The 20556-nt window shown below is 40.8% G+C and overlaps 1 protein-coding gene across 1 annotated transcript; it reads left to right on the plus strand.

Moving 5' to 3' along the window:
- Positions 1–1532: 1532 nt before the first annotated feature.
- LOC134571312 (serine-rich adhesin for platelets-like) lies at positions 1533–13309 on the plus strand. Its single transcript, XM_063429487.1, has 6 exons — positions 1533–1652; positions 5554–7134; positions 7357–8614; positions 8720–10086; positions 10181–10280; positions 13129–13309. Exons 1-6 carry the CDS (start codon positions 1601–1603, stop codon positions 13307–13309), a joined length of 4539 nt encoding a protein of 1512 aa, XP_063285557.1. The 5' UTR covers positions 1533–1600.
- The last annotated feature ends 7247 nt before the right edge of the window (positions 13310–20556 follow it).

Below are 20556 nucleotides of genomic sequence, written 5' to 3' on the forward strand. Positions count from 1 at the left end.
CTATACGCACACACACTACACTCTTAACATACACACTCTGGATCCCCTATACACACACACACTAGATTCCTTGTAAGAAAACACATACTACACCCCTAAACACACACTTTCTACAAACACTACATCACCCATACACACACTCTATAGCCTGTATGCACACACTTGCTACATCCCCTATACATACATTCTCTACAGCCCCATGCCACATATGCATCACATTACACCACAAACACAACATGACTAAAACCAACCTTATTACACAATACCACACCACAATCAGCTCACTCTACACACACGCAATACCACAAGCAGACTCCAAACACATGCACAATACTCTTTCCTGGCATTTTTGTCTCCTGGTATCCATTTATAGAGACACCAGAGACAAGTTGCAAGGAAACACAGTGCAAGCATGTTATTACATTTGCTTGCACTGTGCAGAACAAATACAGGTTTTTTTTTCTCATGCTAGAGCTCTTCAGCAGAGCTCTGCGCATGATCTGCCCTGGAAGAGCATTGAACCAACATGCTCACTTTGAGAGGGGGCGTGCTTGTCATTGGTAATGACAAAACACACCTCCTCTTAGTGGGCCGCTGTGATAAAAAAAATTTCTCCCAGTCCGGCCCTGCACTCAAGGATCTTGTTAATGATCTCAAGGCAGCTGGGACCAGTGTCACCCAAACAAAAATTGGTAACACACTACGCCATGAAGGACTGAAATCCTGCAGCGCCTGCAAGGTCCCCCTGCTCAAGTAAGTACATGTACATGCCTATCAGAAGTTTGCCAATGACTATCTGAATGATTTATTGGAAAACTGGGTGAAAGTGTTGTGGTCAGATGAGACCGAAATCGAGCTCCTGGCATCAACTCAACCTTTATGCTTTGGGGGTGTTTTTCTGCTAAAAGGACAGGACAACTGCACCACATCAAAGAGATGATGGACGGGGCCATGTACCGTCAAATTTTGGGCGAGAACCTCCTTCCCTCAGCCAGGGCATTGAAAATGGGTTGTGGATCTGTATTCCAGCATGACAATGACCCAAACACACGGCCAAGGGAACAAAGGAGTGGCTCATGAAAAAAGCACATTCAGGTCTTGGAGTGGCCTATTCGGTCTCTCTATTCTGTCTGTTAAAATACACCTACCATTATAATTATATGCTGAAAATGTCTTTGTCAGTAGGCAAACGTTCGAAATCAGCAGGGGATCAAATACTTTTTCCTCCTCACTGTATATAGAGACAGGATATACTGTCATACTCGTCTATACTGAGAAAGGTAGGAGTTAAGTGTATATGTTTCAAACAGAAAAACTATTAATGTATATTAAATCAAAAGAGAAGGAAGACAAGTTTGTTTTATCTTTGATTTGCTGTTCTTTAGCAATACATTCTTTCTATATTTACCATTCACATTCTGGCCCCTCCCTTGTCTTCAGACATGCCTTCATCACTGTGATGTCAGAGGTCTATCTCACACCATCTCTCACTTCTCAGTATTGATATATAAACTAACAAAAAAGGATTCACCGTCATTCTGCTCCAAGGAACATTAACTTAGGAACTATTCTACTATTTATTCAAACAAAACCAAATCAAATGTTTGCAGCTAGCAAGGTGTTGCTCTGTGGGTTAATAATGCTTTTTTCAGGTACGTAGAAAGAATAATGTGACCGTATAATAAATTCTAGGCAAATTCTTCGTAACCTTTTTTTTTAAAATTCAAGAATACTAAATTATAATTAACGCACATATTAATACATAGAATACTTATATAACAAATAATACATATACCGTATAAATAGCTCTTGTAGTATACTTTATTATTCAGTAAATATTATTATTATTATTATTATTATTATTATTATTATTATTATGTATAAAGTGGCAATAAATTCTGTAAAACAGGTACAACAGGTTGACTAGCTGACAAGCATTTGTAACATTCTAGGGGATAATATACTATACATATATTGTTGTGTTTTAGTTCATTTACTTGTTCCTTTCTATAGTAACATTGATACACTACATATACTGTAACAGAGGCCAGAGAGTAATGGTCTTTATAAATCATATTGCTATGCAGGCAATGTTATTATATCTGTTATTTTTTCATTGATGTAACTGTTATCCACCCAATTCTTCTTTCTCTCCTATTTAAACCCTACCACAATCTATAAGACTATTAACAAGATAAAAAAAAAACTAAACAAAAACACAGTTTATCATCTTGTGGTTATGTATTCCTTCTGAAGGAGCCCTGGAGTACCTGATGAGAATGTTAAGTCTAGTTGTAGTTGTTGATTCAAGAGTGAATATTGAGGGTACTTTACTGAAATTATAGCTTACTTGTGATACTTACTGAAAGAGAGATTAAGCAATAGGTTGCTAAAGGGACATTTCATATTAAACAAACCTTTCGGCAATTTTAAAAGAAAGGGCAAATCCTTTTACTTTGCAGTTAGAATGCGAAAAATATCACATATCCTTTGAGTACACATAGTTAAAAAAATCTCTTTTGAAACATTAGTGGGTGGGGTCTTGTAATGACTTATATATATATATATAGTGGTATATATGGTTAGTATGTACTGAACATTGTTCTAATAATCTGCCAGTCATGCTGTTTGTTCATGTTGCCTTGACAACAGTTGAAAGAAAACATGATTTAACGACATGTGTCAATGTGTTAGTGAGCGTCAAGATGAATAACTGGGGCTGTGTTACACAATAGGGCAGCAGGTCTCTCGATATTACAGCTATAAGAGGAATTCATTGCGAAAATGATGGCCCGGGAAGATACTAACAGCTTGAAAAGAGAAAAATTCTGATAATTCACCCTTTTCACAGATTCCATTTTTGGTGTTGGCCCACAAGACAATAAATGTAACCGATTAAAGCAATATCTCTTTATAAACAAAAAAACAAAATCCTTCTTGTCTCTAAAATGATGATATAATTTCTATCTGGATAAACAGCTGTTATTGATAATGACTATTATATAAACTAGTAAAGCCATATATATCCAGCGTTGAAAATAAATACATTTATGAGCTCTTTTTAATGTGTCGTATTTGGCAAATTGTATTTTACAGTGACATCCATGGCATGTTATTAGCCCTTAACGGGTTAAAATTTCCCAAAGATTTTGACAGAATCTCTTCTTTAGACAAATTACATGTTCAAGCATTTTGTTTCTGGGCATGCAACCTTAAAGGGGAGCTGTCCCTTCCCATATGTTTTCATTTTGTGTTTATTTATCTATGTGTTTAACAATATGTATTTGTGAGGTGTGAAAAATAGAATGACAAAAAATATATATATAAATAAAGACATCATTATGCTATGACTGGGTGCCTTCATCTTAGCTCCCTGTCAATCATTGTTATAAACTCTGTACTTTTAACACGGCAGTCCACATAGAGAGAGCATTCAGAGAAGACAAGAAATTTAAAAAAAAATTCAATTTCACCTCTTCATTTTTGACGTGTGCCCTGACTTTGCATTGTCTGAGCTGGTTAATAATGTTTTCTTTATTAATCTTCAATATAAATTCAAATAAATAAATAAAGCAGTAGTTATAGGGGATTTTCTGTGTTTTATTCGATTATGTAAATTGCAGAGAATTGAAAGTCCCCCATTAATAGAGACCTGTATGCTTATGTAAACTTATTGGTCTACTGTCAAACAGCAACAGATTTGTGGAAATGTACCATGAGATGAGATATATTGTTAAAGGACCACTATAGGCACCCAGACCACTTCATTGAGCTGAAGTGATCTGGGTGCCAGGTCTCCATAGCTGGCACCCAGCTAGAGAAACTGCTCTAGTGGCTGTCTCCCTGACAGCCACTAGAGGCCGCTTCCGCGATCCTCAATGCGAAAATCGTATTGAACTCACACTGGACGTCCATAGGAAAGCATTGAGTAATGCTTTCCTATGGGCCGCTTGAATGCACGCGCAGCTCTGACCGCAGATTCGTATTCGTAGCTGACGTCGGAAGGGAGAGGAGAGGTCACCAGCGCAGAGGGAGCCCAGCGCTGGATTAAGGTAAGTGGCTGAAGGGGTTTTAACCCCTTCAGCCTAGTGGGAGGGGGTTTCCGAGGGAGGGGGGGACCTAATAACCCTATAGTGCCAGGAAAACAAGTTTGTTTTCCTGGCACTATAGTGTTCCTTTAAGAATAAATCCAAAGCAGAATGGGCATAGAGTTAATCTGTCCTATAACCTTTATTTGTGAATAATATCAAATGTTTCCCTTACATTGATACATTCATTAAAGATTCTCTGTAGCGTAGCAGCAATAAATAAGAATAGAGAGCCGGTTGCACATGTCATGTATAGCAACGTTTAGCAATGCATCAAGAGGCATTTCATCAAGCTACCATGGACTAACTTGTTGATCGCTAGATAATTGACTGATATTCGCCTTATCAGCATTGTGGTAGCAATCAGTGTTAAAATAAATCAACTGAAAAGATTTAAAAAAAGATCAATGCTGTAAGAAAACAAATTCACTAAGAAAGTAGGAAATGTATTCTGATCTCTACACTGAGCGCCTGTCAATAGGCTTTGAAAAATCTTTCTCTGTTGTATTTGGCCTGAGATGTTAATCATAATTTAAATGTTGACACACTAAGGGATTTATTCAACAGTGCTGCTATTAGGGTGAAGCAGTGAAGGTAGAAAACAAATCTCTCTGAAAGGTTTTACCTAAATCTAACAACTTGGCTGTGGATTCAATATAAACCCCTACTTATGATCTTAAAGGGACACTCTAGGCACCCAGACCACTTCTGCCCATTGGAGTGGTCTGGGTGCCAACTCCCACTACTCTTAACCCGTCAAGTGTAATTATTGCAGTTTTTTATAAACTGCAATAATTACATTGCAGGGTTAACTCCACCTCTAGTGGCTGTCTATTAGACAGCCACTAGAGGGAACTTCCTGGGTTCTAGCACAGGAAACCTGTGCTAGAGCGTCGCTGGACGTCCTCACGCTGTGTGAGGACCTCCAGCGTCGCTCAAAACCCCATAGGAAAGCATTGAAATGATTTTTCAATGCTTTCCTATGGGGAGACGTAATGCGCATGCGCGGCATTGCCGCGCATGCACATTAGGTCCCCTCGGCCGGTGGGCGAGATCAGTCTCGCCCACCGGCCTACGCAATGAAGAGGAGGAGCGTCGCGGAGGCGGAGACAGTGACGAGGGACATTGCCGCTGCCTCAGGTAAGTCACTGAAGGGGTTTTCACCCCTTCAGTAACCGGGGATTGGGGGGTGGGAGGGAGAGGGACCCTCCAGTGCCAGGAAAACGGATTGTTTTCCTGGCACTGGAGTTTCCCTTTAATAGTTTTGTTTAGAACTTCATTATAGAAGGGTTTCTTCAAGAATGTTGTTGCTTATCTTTATTACAGTAATTTTTTTGGTAATACTATGACCGTGTGGGAGAGTGTGTTTGGGTTTAATTATATCCTTTGATTAAGATGTCCTATGATTTGGCTTGTTATTATGTTGTTATTAAAAAATCTAATATGTTGTTTTTGTTTTCCACAGTTTCCAAGGTCGAAGCGCAGAATTCATCAGCTCTTGAGATACTCAATAGTTTGATCCAGCAACTAGTTCAATTGATTCAGAACCTAATAAATGAGTTAAGTCCTACAACAACAGCTGCCCCTGTAACCACTTTACCTAGTCGCTCGACTATAAGTACAGCTACGCAGCCTAGCACTGGGACTAGTAGTCAGACTACCATAACTATGACAACTGCTACACCTTCCAGCAGCGGCCTTACAACTGCCACCAGTAGCAGCAAATCCACTGGAAGCACTGATAGCCCAATATTATCAGCTAATGTGGGGACAACAGTCAGTCACCAATCAACAGCTACCAGCAGCATTGCAGTCTCTTCAACTATTGGGACTGACACTAATAGCCAATCTCTTTTGTCCAGCACAGAGACATCTTCAAACACTAGGGGCAGCAGTCAATCACCTTCAGCAAGTTACACTTTGAGCTCTCCCATGTCAGATACCAGCAGTCAATCACCATCAGCCAACACAGGGACATCATCCAATACTGCTACCAACAACCAATCAGAATCCACCATTAACACTCTAAGCTCTTCTGGTACAGAGACCAGCAGTCAATCACCATCAGCCAACACAGGGACATCTTCCAATACTGCTACCAACAGCCAATCATCATCAGTGAACACAGAGACATCATTCAATACTGCTACTAACAGCCAATCAGAATCCACTACTAACATTCTAAGCTCTTCTGGTACTGGTAGAGAGACCAGCAGTCAATTACCATCAGTTAACACAGGGACATCATCCAGTACTGCTACCAGGAGCCAATCAGAATCCACTATAAACACTCTAATCTCTTCTGATACAGAGACCAGCAGTCAATCACCATCAGTCAACACAGGGACATCGTCCAATACTGCTACTAACAACCAATCAGAATCCACCATTAACACTCTAACCTCTCCTGGTACAGAGACCAGCAGTCAACCATCATCAGCCAGCACAGGAACATCATCCAATACTGCTACCAACAGCCAATCAGAATCCACTACTAACATTCTAAGCTCTTCTGGTACAGAGACCAGCAGTCAATCACCATCAGCCAACACAGGGACATCATCCAATACTGCTACCAACAACCAATCAGAATCCACCATTAACACTCTAACCTCTCCTGGTACAGAGACCAGCAGTCAACCATCATCAGCCAGCACAGGAACATCATCCAATACTGCTACCAACAGCCAATCAGAATCCACTACTAACATTCTAAGCTCTTCTGGTACAGAGACCAGCAGTCAATCACCATCAGCCAACACAGGGACATCGTCCAATACTGCTACCAGGAGCCAATCAGAATCCACTATGAACACTCTAACCTCTTCTGGTACAGAGACCAGCAGTCAATCACCATCAGTCAACACAGGGACATCTTCCAATACTGCTACCAACAGTCAATCAGAATCCATTACTAACACTCTAACCTCTACTGGTACAGAGACCAGCAGTCAACCATCATCAGCCAGCACAGGAACATCATCCAATACTGCTACCAACAGCCAATCAGAATTCACTACTAACACTCTAACCTCTTCTGGTACTGGTACAGAGACCAGCAGTCAACCATCAACAGCCAGCACAGGAACATCATCCAATACTGCTACCAACAGCAAATCAGAATTCACTACTAACACTCTAACCTCTTCTGGTACTGGTACAGAGACCAACAGTCAACCATCAACAGCCAGCACAGGAACATCATCCAATACTGCTACCAAGAGCCAATCAGAATCGACTACTAACACTCTAAGCTCTCCTGGTACAGAGACCAGCATTCAATCAACATCAGCCAACACAGGGACATCTTCCAATACTGCTACCAACAGTCAATCAGAATCAATTACTAACACTCTAACCTCTTCTGGTACAGAGACCAGCAGTCAATCACAATCAGTCAACACAGGGACATCGTCCAATACTGCTACTAATCGCCAATCAGAATCCACCATCAACACTCTAACTTCTTCTGGTACAGAGACCAGCAGTCAACCATCATCAACCAGCACAGGAACATCATCCAATACTGCTACGAACAGCCAATCAGGATCCAGATCCACTACTAACATTCTAAGCTCTTCTGGTACAGAGACCAGCAGTCCATCACCATCAGCCAACACAGGGACATCGTCCAATACTGCTACTAATCACCAATCAGAATCCACCATAAACACTCTAACCTCTCCTGGTACAGAGACCAGCAGTCAATCACCATCAACCAACACAGGGACATCTTCCAATACTGCTACCAACAGTCAATCAGAATCCATTACTAATACTCTAACCTCTACTGGTACAGAGACCAGCAGTCAACCATCATCAGCCAGCACAGGAACATCATCCAATACTGCTACCAACAGCCAATCAGAATTCACTACTAACACTCTAACCTCCTCTGGTACTGGTACAGAGACCAACAGTCAACCATCAACAGCCAGCACAGGAACATCATCCAATACTGCTACCAAGAGCCAATCAGAATCCACTACTAACACTCTAAGCTCTCCTGGTACAGAGACCAGCATTCAATCAACATCAGCCAACACAGGGACATCTTCCAATACTGCTACCAACAGTCAATCAGAATCAATTACTAACACTCTAACCTCTTCTGGTACAGAGATCAGCAGTCAATCACAATCAGTCAACACAGGGACATCGTCCAATACTGCTACTAATCGCCATTCAGAATCCACCATCAACACTCTAACCTCTTCTGGTACAGAGACCAGCAGTCAACCATCATCAACCAGCACAGGAACATCATCCAATACTGCTACCAACAGCCAATCAGGATCCACTACTAACATTCTAAGCTCTTCTGGTACAGAGACCAGCAGTCAATCACCATCAGCCAACACAGGGACATCGTCCAATACTGCTACTAATCACCAATCAGAATCCACCATTAACACTCTAACCTCTCCTGGTACAGAGACCAGCAGTCAATCACTATCAACCAACACAGGGACATCTTCCAATACTGCTACCAACAGTCAATCAGAATCAATTACTAACACTCTAACCTCTTCTGGTACAGAGACCAGCAGTCAATCACAATCAGTCAACACAGGGACATCGTCCAATACTGCTACTAATCGGCAATCAGAATCCACCATCAACACTCTAACCTCTTCTGGTACAGAGACCAGCAGTCAACCATCATCAACCAGCACAGGAACATCATCCAATACTGCTACCAACAGCCAATCAGGATCCACTACTAACATTCTAAGCTCTTCTGGTACAGAGACCAGCAGTCAATCACCATCAGCCAACACAGGGACATTGTCCAATACTGCTACCAGGAGCCAATCAGAATCCACTATGAACACTCTAACCTCTTCTGGTATAGAGACCAGCAGTCAATCACCATCAGTCAACACAGGGACATCGTCCAATACTGCTACTAATCACCAATCAGAATCCACCATAAACACTCTAACCTCTCCTGGTGCAGAGACCAGCAGTCAATCACCATCAGCCAACACAGGGACATCTTCCAATACTGCTACCAACAGTCAATCAGAATCCATTACTAACACTCTAACCTCTTCTGGTACAGAGACACGCAGTCAACCATCATCAGCCAGCACAGGAACATCATCCAATACTGCTACCAACAGCCAATCAGAATTCACTACTAACACTCTAACCTCTTCTGGTACTGGTACAGAGATCAGCAGTCAACCATCAACAGCCAGCACAGGAACATCATCCAATACTGCTACCAAGAGCCAATCAGAATCCACTACTAACACTCTAAGCTCTTCTGGTACAGAGACCAGCAGTCAATCACCATCAGTCAACACAGGAACATCGTCCAATACTGCTACCAACAGCCAATCAGAATCCACTATTAACACTCTAACTGCTTCAATATCCACTGGCAACACTCCTAACCCATTTATTACTTTTACAGATAGTCACACATCAGTCAGTACTGTGACATCTTCTAATACTGGAACTAGTAGTCAACTAACATCCAGTAATAGTCAATCACCATCAAGCAACACAGGGACAACCGTAACTGCGGCAACCAATACCCAATCAACATCCACAAGCAACATTGTGAACCTTTCAAGTACTGCTATCACCGGTCAACTTTCATCAACCAACTCTGTAACATCTTCCAGTACCACCTCCAATACCATATCCGGATTTCCAAATGCCACAAGTTTAACCACTACAGTGACTAGTGTCAGTGTTGTGTCATCAAATACAATAACCACTGCCACTAGTGCAACTACCGCTTCATCAGGACAGACAGTAACTTCATTTACAACATCTTTGAGCAAACCAACAGGAACAAATAATACAATGACCTCTACCACTGGTACAGGTAGCATTTCAACTTCAAGCACAAAAGCCAGTGTTCAAACCACAAGCAATGCACTGACCTCATCAAGCACTGTGACCCAACAAGCACCAACAAGTGGAACTGAAAGTATTACAAATAAAACTACCACTAGTACAACTGTAACCTCTTCAACTACTGGTAAGTTTATCTACAAAGACTGCCATATTGAATTGAAATAAAACAAATACAAAGATAAGTTACTTAACTATATATTTTTTCTTTTTCATTTTAGTGAGCTCGGCAAGCACTGTGCTTCCCAACTGGGCCATATTTCTCATAGCTTTGGCGGTCAGCATTGGTACACGGTCATACTTATTAGTACAACCTTCCTTGTAAGTGTGTCTACTAATACTTTCAAACTGGTTTTCACGAACTATGTGTACTTAATTTCTAAATGTTCTAAAATCACTGCAAGTTGACCCTTTTAAAATAAATCACATACATTTTCTCTCTTTTAAGATTTAACTTTTTAAACTTTTTTCTCAATAGTGACCTCATGCTTTATTTTATTTTTTTATTATTATTTTACAGTGGTAAAAGTCAACCAGAGTAATAATTTTTGTGTTTTCTAACAATGGAGAAATAAGTCAGGCCCAATCAACCATTTTCCACATGTGGTGTGTTGACTCTTTAACACTTATAACTGGCTTCTACTATAAACACACTAAGCAGTTGCCTAGCAGGACACTTATTTTACTAGCCATTGATAACAGTTATTTGTATCTAACCTTGTCCATATGCCATGCCTCCCAAATATCCATTTGTTGTGTGAAATTCCTGATTTTACAAATGTTTCTATTTTAAATTAGCACCATAGGCAGAGGTATATGGAATTATAATATAGATAGGAGTGAACACATTCAGAACACATTCAAGCAACACACAATAGCCCATTACACTTCAACCCACTTTAGTGTTATGGTGCCAGGAGTGCCTTTAAATTGCCATTCCATTTTACTGAAGCTTGATAACTTAGTTCCCTGGTGTCCCGCTTTTCTTGGATCTGTCCCCTATGATGCACTTGTGCTATGTTAAGGGCACAAGGATCCTGCAGAGAACACTGTGTGGTACTCCCTGCAAGTCCTGCCCTTGGTGGACTGGCATTAGATGATTAAAAGACTTCCCCTTTTTGGGAGGGTGCACCCCCTTTGTAAAGCGCCACTGATGTGATTACATTATTTGTCCACTCTCTTTATGCCCCTACCATTGGCGTGCCAGAGTTATGAGATATGATATTCAACTCATGCCATGTCCTATTTTTATTTTAAAATTCTAATATTTTGGGAATGTTTTGGGAAAATATGAATGCAAATGAGCCTCAAGAAGTATATATGGTGTTGTTTTATAGTGTGCTGTCTTATTAAACATTACTTGGTATCAGTAAAGTAGAATAAACCTATATTCCTAATGTCTAGTTAATGTATAGAATAAAAGGGTATTTCAATAAACATCTTTCTGATGTGTTTCAAATACGGGTAAATAAGTGGCATAGCAGTAAAGGCAAAGTACACTGAATGACAATAAGCAATGAGCAACTATGCATATTCAACTCATAGCATACATTTGGACCTCGGGATTATAGGATGCCACATGTATTATTTGGGGGTGCTGCTACCTAAGCCTTTCCTGAATGCCTTTTAATCTGTACACTTATCAAGACAAGACAGTGAGACAGACAGACGGATGGACAGACAGACATGCCATTGATGTGTTCTTTATTCTTTTATATACAATTTTTTTTTTTTTTTATCTACAGGTAAGATTGACATTTTAAATATTTTTTAGAAAACCTTTACTTACTCACCATTCACTTTTATTCTCAGATTGTCTACTGTGTGAGAAGGTCTGCTGGTATCCACTGATTTGAAACAACTGTATATATATGAGTCGTACATTTGAGTCGTTGGACTCGGGAAAGAAGCACAGTCCATTTCAGCTAGTCACTGTGTGTGATTTGGTTCCAGGACAGTAACACCCGAGGAAATGCTTATCCCTGTAGCAGTTTTATTCAGTGGGAATATAAGAGATTTTTTCTTTTGGGTTTTTCAATCAATGATATTGATGGAAATATACTGCGTCACTTTAAATAATGCGGAATATATAGTTCAGCAATAAAGTCCCATGTAATCAGAGTAATGCAGTATAACATTAAATCTATGGATGCAGCATATATAAAGTATCTTGGCTATATGTCACTATATGTCCCACAGTGAAGGCTCTGTGACACACTGTGGTCAGTATCTATATTATAGCATTTGTTAGTAAAACAGGATGTTTATAGTAAGATTGTGACATCCCTAGGAACTCTCAATAAACCTAAATAAGGTACACTTATACATATATCAGTGTGAAGGTATTGCCTTATGATCACTATAAAATATACAAAGTGTATGTTGCACAAATAGAGATATGGACTAATATATATATATATACAGACACCATACATATTTTTTGTCTGGTCTAAACTGGTTTTGCCGGCAGAACCTTGGCCAATCAGAATTGTTCTGATCACACGATGTGTAATTATGAGATTTTTCAATAAATCGAATTTATATATTTATTGTGTAATTGATTTGAATCACTCCTTTATTGTGATATAAATGAAGACATACTATGTTTATTGTATTTTTTTTTTTACTATTATTTAAATAAACGGCAATGTTCTTAAACTGTTATACGAGTGAACCTTATATAAGGGCATTGTTCTATTGGCACAAACACACAAACTTTAGTTGTAAAGGTGGAAACATTTAGACATTAGTTACTTTATGAGCCTTTAATATATAATATATATGTTACAGACACACAGCAGGAAAGCTGAGAGATGTACCGTATGTATGTGTGTGGAATTAAACTGAATTCAATGGCCTTGATGTATCTCATTGTATTCTATAACCACATATTCAATTTCATTTTATTAAAACACTAAACTTACTGTTTATATATAGTACAAGTTTGAAAGTTATATTTATGATTGATCAAGAATAATAAGAAAAAAAATCAATGTGGATTTTAATTAATAGTGCTGTCTGTAATTGCCCAGCATAAACCACACAGGTAGTGAGTTTGGAAGTCATTCAAGGACACAATTGAGTTTATTCACTGAACCAGAAATTATGAAGAATTGACAGTAGCAAGTTAAATTGAATTTTAGCAACTGAAATTCCTAACAATTTTCAGTTTCAAGCAGCTCTGTTATCATAGAGACATCGCCACTTGGTGTGGGGTCCCTGGGGGTACTTACCTGAAGCTGTCCATTGCTGCTGCCATGACCATCCAATGCATCCTCTTTAGCTACTGGTGCTTCATCTGCCAGGAGGCCACATCAGAGTTGCAATCTAGCACAAGAGTACTACAATGATGTCTATGGAGCCTCCATAGACAGAGCCTTTTTTTTTGGGGGGGGGGGGAGTAAACTGACAAAACCTAATGGTGGAAGCTCTGCCTTTCATCAAGTTTTGTTAAGTGCAGAAAAAATGCACAAGAAAAAGATATCTTTTGACTGCGTTGGTATTTCAGCAAAATTCAAAGACAGTCATGTGGGTATTTCATGAACATTTATCTTAATGAAATACTTTGGGGGTTTTGGGGGGGGGGTGGCAGAGTCGGGGAGGGGGTTGTTGATAGAGCCACATTGCTGCACAACCCTCCTGGCATAGAATTGTGATGCTCATCTGATGTGAAAAGTGGGATCCCTCACTACAAACAGCGATGTCTGACCTAATTGACTGAAGTCACACATATGAGGAAACCGCATGTAAATTAAAAAGTGCATACTGTGTTTTTTTTCACGGTTTCAGTTGTTTTCTAAAAAAGGTAATTTTTGGAGCTGTAAAACAAATTTTCAAAGTTCAATAATGCTTTTAAAGATTGTATGGTTGCTTTATATAAAAGTAGACATGGACCATAAAACAGATCCTTTACAGAAAAGTGAGCTATTGGAAGCTACTTAGTGTATATAAATATCACTATCTTGAGGACAGAATAAAGGCTTTTACCCTTATGAAAGTTTAAATACAGAGCGCAAGAGAACATTATCTGTCCTGATTAAGTAAATTCATTGATAAATCTTAACACATAAAATATAACGTTTAATTAGTATAGTTAAAATAAGGATTAAATAACCTTAGAACATGGTGATAATGGTAGGTGAAGGGATATAGACAGGGGATAAGGTATATTTGCAAAGGGTCAATGATAAGTACCTTAAGGGGTGAGCAAAAAGAAGAATATAAAGTCCTTAATTCTCCAAAAAGTAGCCGCAAGTTAAAGGACCACTATAGGCACCCAGACCGCTTCAGCTCAATGAAGTGGTCTGGGTGCCAGGTCCATCTAGGATTAACCCTGCCTGCTGTAAACATAGCAGTTTCATAGGAACTGCTATGTTTACCTATGGGTTAATCCAGCCTCTAGTGGCTGTCTCATTGACAGCCGCTAGAGGCGCTTCCACGCTTCTCACTGGGATTTTCACAGTGAGAAGACGCCAGCGTCCATAGGAAAGCATTGAGAATGCTTTCCTATGGACTGGCTGAATGCGCGTGCGGCTCTTGCCACGCATGCACATTCAGCCAATGACGGCAAAAGGAGGAGGAGAGTCCCCAGTGCCGAGGGAGCCCGGCGCTGGAGAAAGGTAAGTGTTTAACCCCCTTCCTCTACATTCAGCCTGGGGGGAGTGGGACCCGAGGGTGGAGGCACCCTCAGGGCACTATAGTGCCAGGAAAACGAGATTGTTTTCCGGGCACTATAGTGGTCCTTTAAATCAGTTATGTGGACTTCTCGTCAGAAGAAATAGTTACTTTTCGATACAGTCATGTGGCTGGAAAATAGTAACAAACTGAAAAAGTGCTTATGGCTGGCACAATGTCAGAAAAGGTAATTATCTATTAGGTAAGTAGAAATAAAATGAAAATCAAAACAAAACAAAACAAGGGGGGATTGTCACCTAAATGTCTAGTTTGGTGAAGCCAAACTTTAAGTGAATTACTGTCAAAAGAAAAGAAATAAGATAATACAAGTGCAAATGATAAAGATATCTAAACTACAGAGTTTCATGGGTTTAAGTAAACAAACAAATATAGCTAGTGCTGTTATTATGAGGAAAAGTCCCGATCTGTGTGACAATAATTAGTGATATCAGCTTGATCAGAATCTTACGGTTGATAAATGCCGCTACCTGTCAAAAATAATAACTAACCCTTACGTCTTGGCTTTCAAGGGCACCTCATTTTTTTATTTTTTTTATTTCCCCACTTTTACTATTACCCTGTTCCAAATTATTATGCAAATTATATTTTTCTCATTTACCTAAATAATTGATGTAAATAACAGTCAGCATAATTCTCATGTTATCAACTATTAAGAGCAAAACCTAACGATAACAGTTTTTTTTTTAAACATAAAAAACTTACAATGCGCTGTTCCAAATTATTACGCACAGTAAGTTTCAAAACACTTTATAGGTTGTAAAGAACTGAAAATTGTCATTTGTTGTGTTTGCAGCATATTTACTGAAATCAAAAGCTATTTCAATCAAACTTATAACAACATTTTAACTTTTTAAACATTTTAACAGGTCACGTTACATTTTAACATAGTAGCAGCCATTGATGCAGAGGTATTCTTTGCAGCATGAGATGGTGCATTGTCATGCATGAAGATGATTTTATTACGGAAAGCATAGTTTTCTTCTGTACCAGGCAAGAAAGTGGTCAGTCAGAAACTCCACATACTTTGCAGATGTCATCTTTACACCTTCGGGGACCCTTAAGGGGCCGACCAGCTCTCTTCCCATGATTCCGGCCCAAAACATGACTCCAACACTGCCTTGCTGATGTCACAGCCTTGTTGGAACAGGGTGGCCGTCCACCAACCATCCACTATTCCATCCATCTGGACCATCCAGGGTTGCACGGCACTCATCAGTGAACAGGACTGTTTGAAAATTAGTCTTCATGTATTTTTCTGCCCAATGCAGCCGTTTCTGCCTGTGAGCATTGGTTAGTTGTGGCCGAATAGAAGGTTTATGCACAGTTGCAAGACTCTGGAGGACTCTACACCTTGATGTCCGTGGGACTCCAGAGGCACCAGCAGCTTCAAATATATGTTTGCTATGTAATGGTATTTTAGCAGCAGCTCTCTTGATCCGATGCATGGATCTGGCAGAAATCTTCCTCAATGTGCCTTGATCTGCACAAACCCATCTGTGCCCGTTTTCATGAAATATCTAATGTTTTCATACCTTGTCCAAGGCATTGAACTATTTCACTCTTTTCGGCAGCAGAGAGATCATTTTTCTTCCCCATATTGCATGAAAATGGTGCTCTGCCTGATAATGTGGAACACCCTTCTTTAGTAGTTTTTCCTTAAATTGGGCTCACCTGGAAGTCTAATTATCACAGGTGCCCGAGATTGTTTTCAGTGATCAAAAGAGCCCTAAGACACAATGCCATCCATGAGTTAAACTGAAAAACAAAATATTTAATCTTTGTGACACTTAAATAGAATTTGCATAATAATTTGGAACAGGGTGTAGTCAAAATAATCTACAGGCAAGTGATTTAGACACATACACCAGGGACATATTTGCCGCGAGACAATCAAGGCATTTGCCTTGAGCGGCACTTTCCAGGGGGCGGCAAAAAATGCTGCCCCCAAAGGCCCAGGCAAGTACCTTGTAAGCCTGGCGGCGGCGAACTAAAAATCTAGGAGGGCAGGTGGCAATGGCGAGGGAGCACTGATTTGTGAGCTGTCTGCTCAGCTCCCTTGCGCGCCTCAGAGTGATGCCGGGAGCTAGAATATGATGTCATATTCCGGCTCCCGGCATCACGCTGCGGCGTGCGAGGGAGCTGAGCAGATACAGCTCACCAATCAGTGCTCCCTCTCCAGTGCCGCCCGCCCGCCTGGATGCCATCCATGAGTTAAACTGAAAAACAAAATATTTAATCTTTGTGACACTTAAATATAATTTGCATAATAATTTGGAACAGGGTGTAGTCAAAATAATCTACAGGCAAGTGATTTAGACACATACACCAGGGACATATTTGCCGCAAGACAAACAAGGCCTTTGCCTTGAGCGGCACTTTCCAGGGGGCGGCAAAAAATGCTGCCCCTAAAGGCACAGGCAAATACCTTGTAAGCCTGGCGGCGGCGAACTAAAAATCTAGGAGGGCAGGTGGCAATGGCGAGGGAGCACTGATTTGTGAGCTCTCTGCTCAGCTCCCTTGCGCGCCTCAGAGTGATGCCGGGAGCCAGAATATGATGTCAAAACATCACAGAATGCAGGCTTCTGAGAAGGATATAACTGATATACAGACTCATCTATATGCGCTCCAAATTATTATTTCAAGGGCACTTGGAGAAGCGTGAATTAGACACCAGACACCTGTTTGTAATCAAAATAAAGCCTCTGACCTTTATTTTGTCAGTTGTGTTTTTATACATTAAAAAGTAAGTGCTTACGTGCAAATACTCAAAGGACAGTAGTAGGAAGGGAGTGAAAGGGTGAAAGGAGTACAGATAAGACATAGTGATGAACGTCATGTACATATAACAAATAATTTCGGAGAAAGAGAAAGTTAAGACTAATTTAGGAGAGACAGCTAAGGTGGAGGCTATCTGCTCCTGGAACTAGACAGATATGTGCCATGGGTGGCGGTATGGAGACCGGGACCCCTGAGTGCCTGATTATGTTGATAGGAGTCTCAGTTAAAAATAGACTATCAGGGCCTGGTGCAGGGTAACCACATGCCCCCTGGCATTGAGCACCAGCGTTTGTGCGGCCACATACCAGGGCCCTGATGCAGCTTCTGCGGATCACAAGAGCTAGGTGAAAATATGCAGACCTCCCAGGAGGAGAGTGCTCCCTCGCGCACCGTCCAGCCTGACTGCCCGCCGGGTGTAAGCAGGGCCAGCCTCGGGGGGCCCGGAGGTGGGCAGCTCCTGGGCCCCCCAGGAGAAGAGGCTGGCCCAGAGCGTACATACCGGGTCGCAGGGGCGGCCGGGCCCCCTGGTGGGCCGGGCCCGGTCGCAGCCGCGACCCCTGCGACCCTGGTATGTACGCCACTGGTGGAGAGGAATGAAACCACTGCCTGCAGGAACAGACTGAAACAAAAAGGAATAAATGGCAAAGGAATGGGTGTGGCAACAAAAAACAAATATTGGAATCCAGGAGACTGGGAATTCCAGGAACGGAATAAAGGAATAAACCCAGAGAACCCAGCCTAAAGAAAACCAGACATAGAATAGAAAACCAGAAAAACCAAAGAAAACTAAACAAGAATAGTAAAAAGAGTACTGGATACCAGAAGCCAAGGCCAGATATCCCCGCAGAACAGAACAGGATGTGACAATATGGTCTTAAGTGTCGTTTTAAGCTTTAAGCATTTCCTGAGTCCAAGTTAGCCAATTTTACTATAGGATATCCAATATGACACCTATAAGCTTGAACCTTGGAATCAAAGTAAATTATTTCACAATCCTCTCTTTTGATCCCAGGGTCACCCAAATGTCCAAGGTTTTTCCCAGGCCTGCTAGCCAAAGCCTGTGGGACTTTCATTTATTTCTTCACCACGGTTCCCTTGGACTGAGAGACCACCAGAATCAGCTGAGGAGAGTTCCTTCATTTGTTAGGCGAGGTAACATTGTAAAAACCTTCTGAAGTCGGAGCTGGAATGTAAGTTAAGGTACGACCAGCAGTAGATTCGCTTTTACATAGAGAGGTTAGTAGACATGAAAAAAATCTAAAAGTTAGAAAAATGGCCATAATAACAAATACAGCTAATAGCAAAAAGTACAAAATGTTTTTAATTAGTAAAGTCAACCATGTTCTTAGCCCAAATGTCCAATCCCAATCCCCAAAGAAGCCAGTATCCTGTTTGATATCCTGTACTAAGTCATGTAAATCTTTTATATGTTTATGGATCATAGTGCCATGGTCAAATAGGTTAAAACAGCACATACCTTCAATAGCTTCACAGCCTAAGTCATGTTTCATTAGTAAGTAGTCAATGGCTGCAGGGCCGGATTAACAAAGGGGCTGATGGAGCTGCAGCTCCAGGCCCACGTCCATGGAACAGGCCCAGTGCTAAAAAAAACTCTTCACATGCTCTTGCTTAAGTATGGAAACTTAAGAGGGATGGGGAACACACCTGGTGTTGACTGGCTGACAATGAAATGAGTTCATTTAAAGCTGACTTTGTGCACTATGCGCTTGCTGCTTCAGTCTCTCTAACACTGTGACATGTTCCCTTTCTTCCACACTCACTACATACACATTTTCTCTGTCCCAGACTGTGTAACAGGAGCTTCTGCCTGTTAGTAAGAAGGTTAGGAGAGGAGTGGACAAGTTAGTGTTAGGGGAGAGTCCTTAGAAAGCGTGGAGCAAGCGCATCATTAGACGCATTTATGCCAAGCTCAGGGCACTGTCTGTATAACACGCCCATAGTTGGCCAGCCTGCATGAATGGCAGGCAGCCTGAAATGCATTCACGCCAGGCTGGCCTTCCAATTTTTCAGGCAGACATGCCACCTTTTTTGGGCATGTTCGCCCCTTTGGGCCGTGCCGGTTATGTGATTTGCATCAGAGGTCTATCCTTTTATCCTACCCACCAACGTCCTGCTTCACTGGACACTGCTGTTAGGGGGTAAGGATTTACTTGGAAGGTGAAAGCGAGAGATTTTTCTGATCGCTCGATCTTGTGAATTTCCCTCCAGCACCACCTCCACCAGATACATGACACTGTTTTAGGGTTTTCTGTCGATAAATTTCTATATTTTTGCCAATCATAATTGTCAGAACCAGGTCCAATGAGTTATTAATCTGGCCCTGCCCACGATTCTGTGCCAAACGTGTATAAATTGTAACAGTGAATTGTAAATCTGGCCCTTATCAACTATCAGTGACAATGAGCAAACAAAATAACACTCAGTGTGTGAGTTAATACACCTGGAGTGTAAAGAGATACTCATATTATGCACTACTTTCAATACATGCCTTAAACAATGCATTAAAATGCACAACTAAGTCTCAAAGATCAAATCTTCAAATGGTAACCCCATTTCCAAATCTGCAGAAATCAGAAATTAGCTGAGAACATTCCCCTGTTCTCCGGCATTTTGTAGGGACAATCTACTGCCCAAATTCAAACTTAGTAAAAAAAAACAAAAAAAACTGTTTAGTAGATATACCCAAAATGAAAACTTTCACCCAGTCAATTATACATTTTATCACTGGGTGTATATATAAAAACAGCTTGCAAAAGCTGCAGATCTCTTGTCTTCAGCCTTTGCAAGCCCTCCCCTTCTAACCCAGCCCATACTTTCTGTGGCTGTCCAATCACAGACTTCCCAATGTAGCTCAATGAGAAGTCTTTGCAAGGCAGGTGCTCTAGGCAATTACTGCCTCTTGAGTTTATCTCCACTGACCTAACCAAACCAGGAAGAACCGGAAGCAGTTGACTGCTTGAAAGCCACGGGGTGTAACTGGGTTAACTGCTAATCATTTCTATATGTATTGAAATCTGCACTTAAAAAAAAAAAAAAAAAAAAATGAAAGCAGAGGACACACTCTTCACATATAATGTTTTTCAGCAAGCTAAAGTTCTTTTGG

Source organism: Pelobates fuscus, chromosome 8 (assembly GCF_036172605.1).
Source record: "Pelobates fuscus isolate aPelFus1 chromosome 8, aPelFus1.pri, whole genome shotgun sequence".
In the NCBI taxonomy this organism is placed as follows: domain Eukaryota; kingdom Metazoa; phylum Chordata; class Amphibia; order Anura; family Pelobatidae; genus Pelobates; species Pelobates fuscus.

Coding starts and splice junctions, on each gene's coding strand:
- LOC134571312 (XM_063429487.1), top strand. CDS start 1,601: ATGTTTGCAGCTAGCAAGGTGTTGCTCTGTGGGTTAATAATGCTTTTT. Junction 1,653..5,553: donor GTTAATAATGCTTTTTTCAG/GTACGTAGAAAG, acceptor TGTTTTCCACAG/TTTCCAAGGTCGAAGCGCAG. Junction 10,087..10,180: donor TGTAACCTCTTCAACTACTG/GTAAGTTTATCT, acceptor TTTTCATTTTAG/TGAGCTCGGCAAGCACTGTG.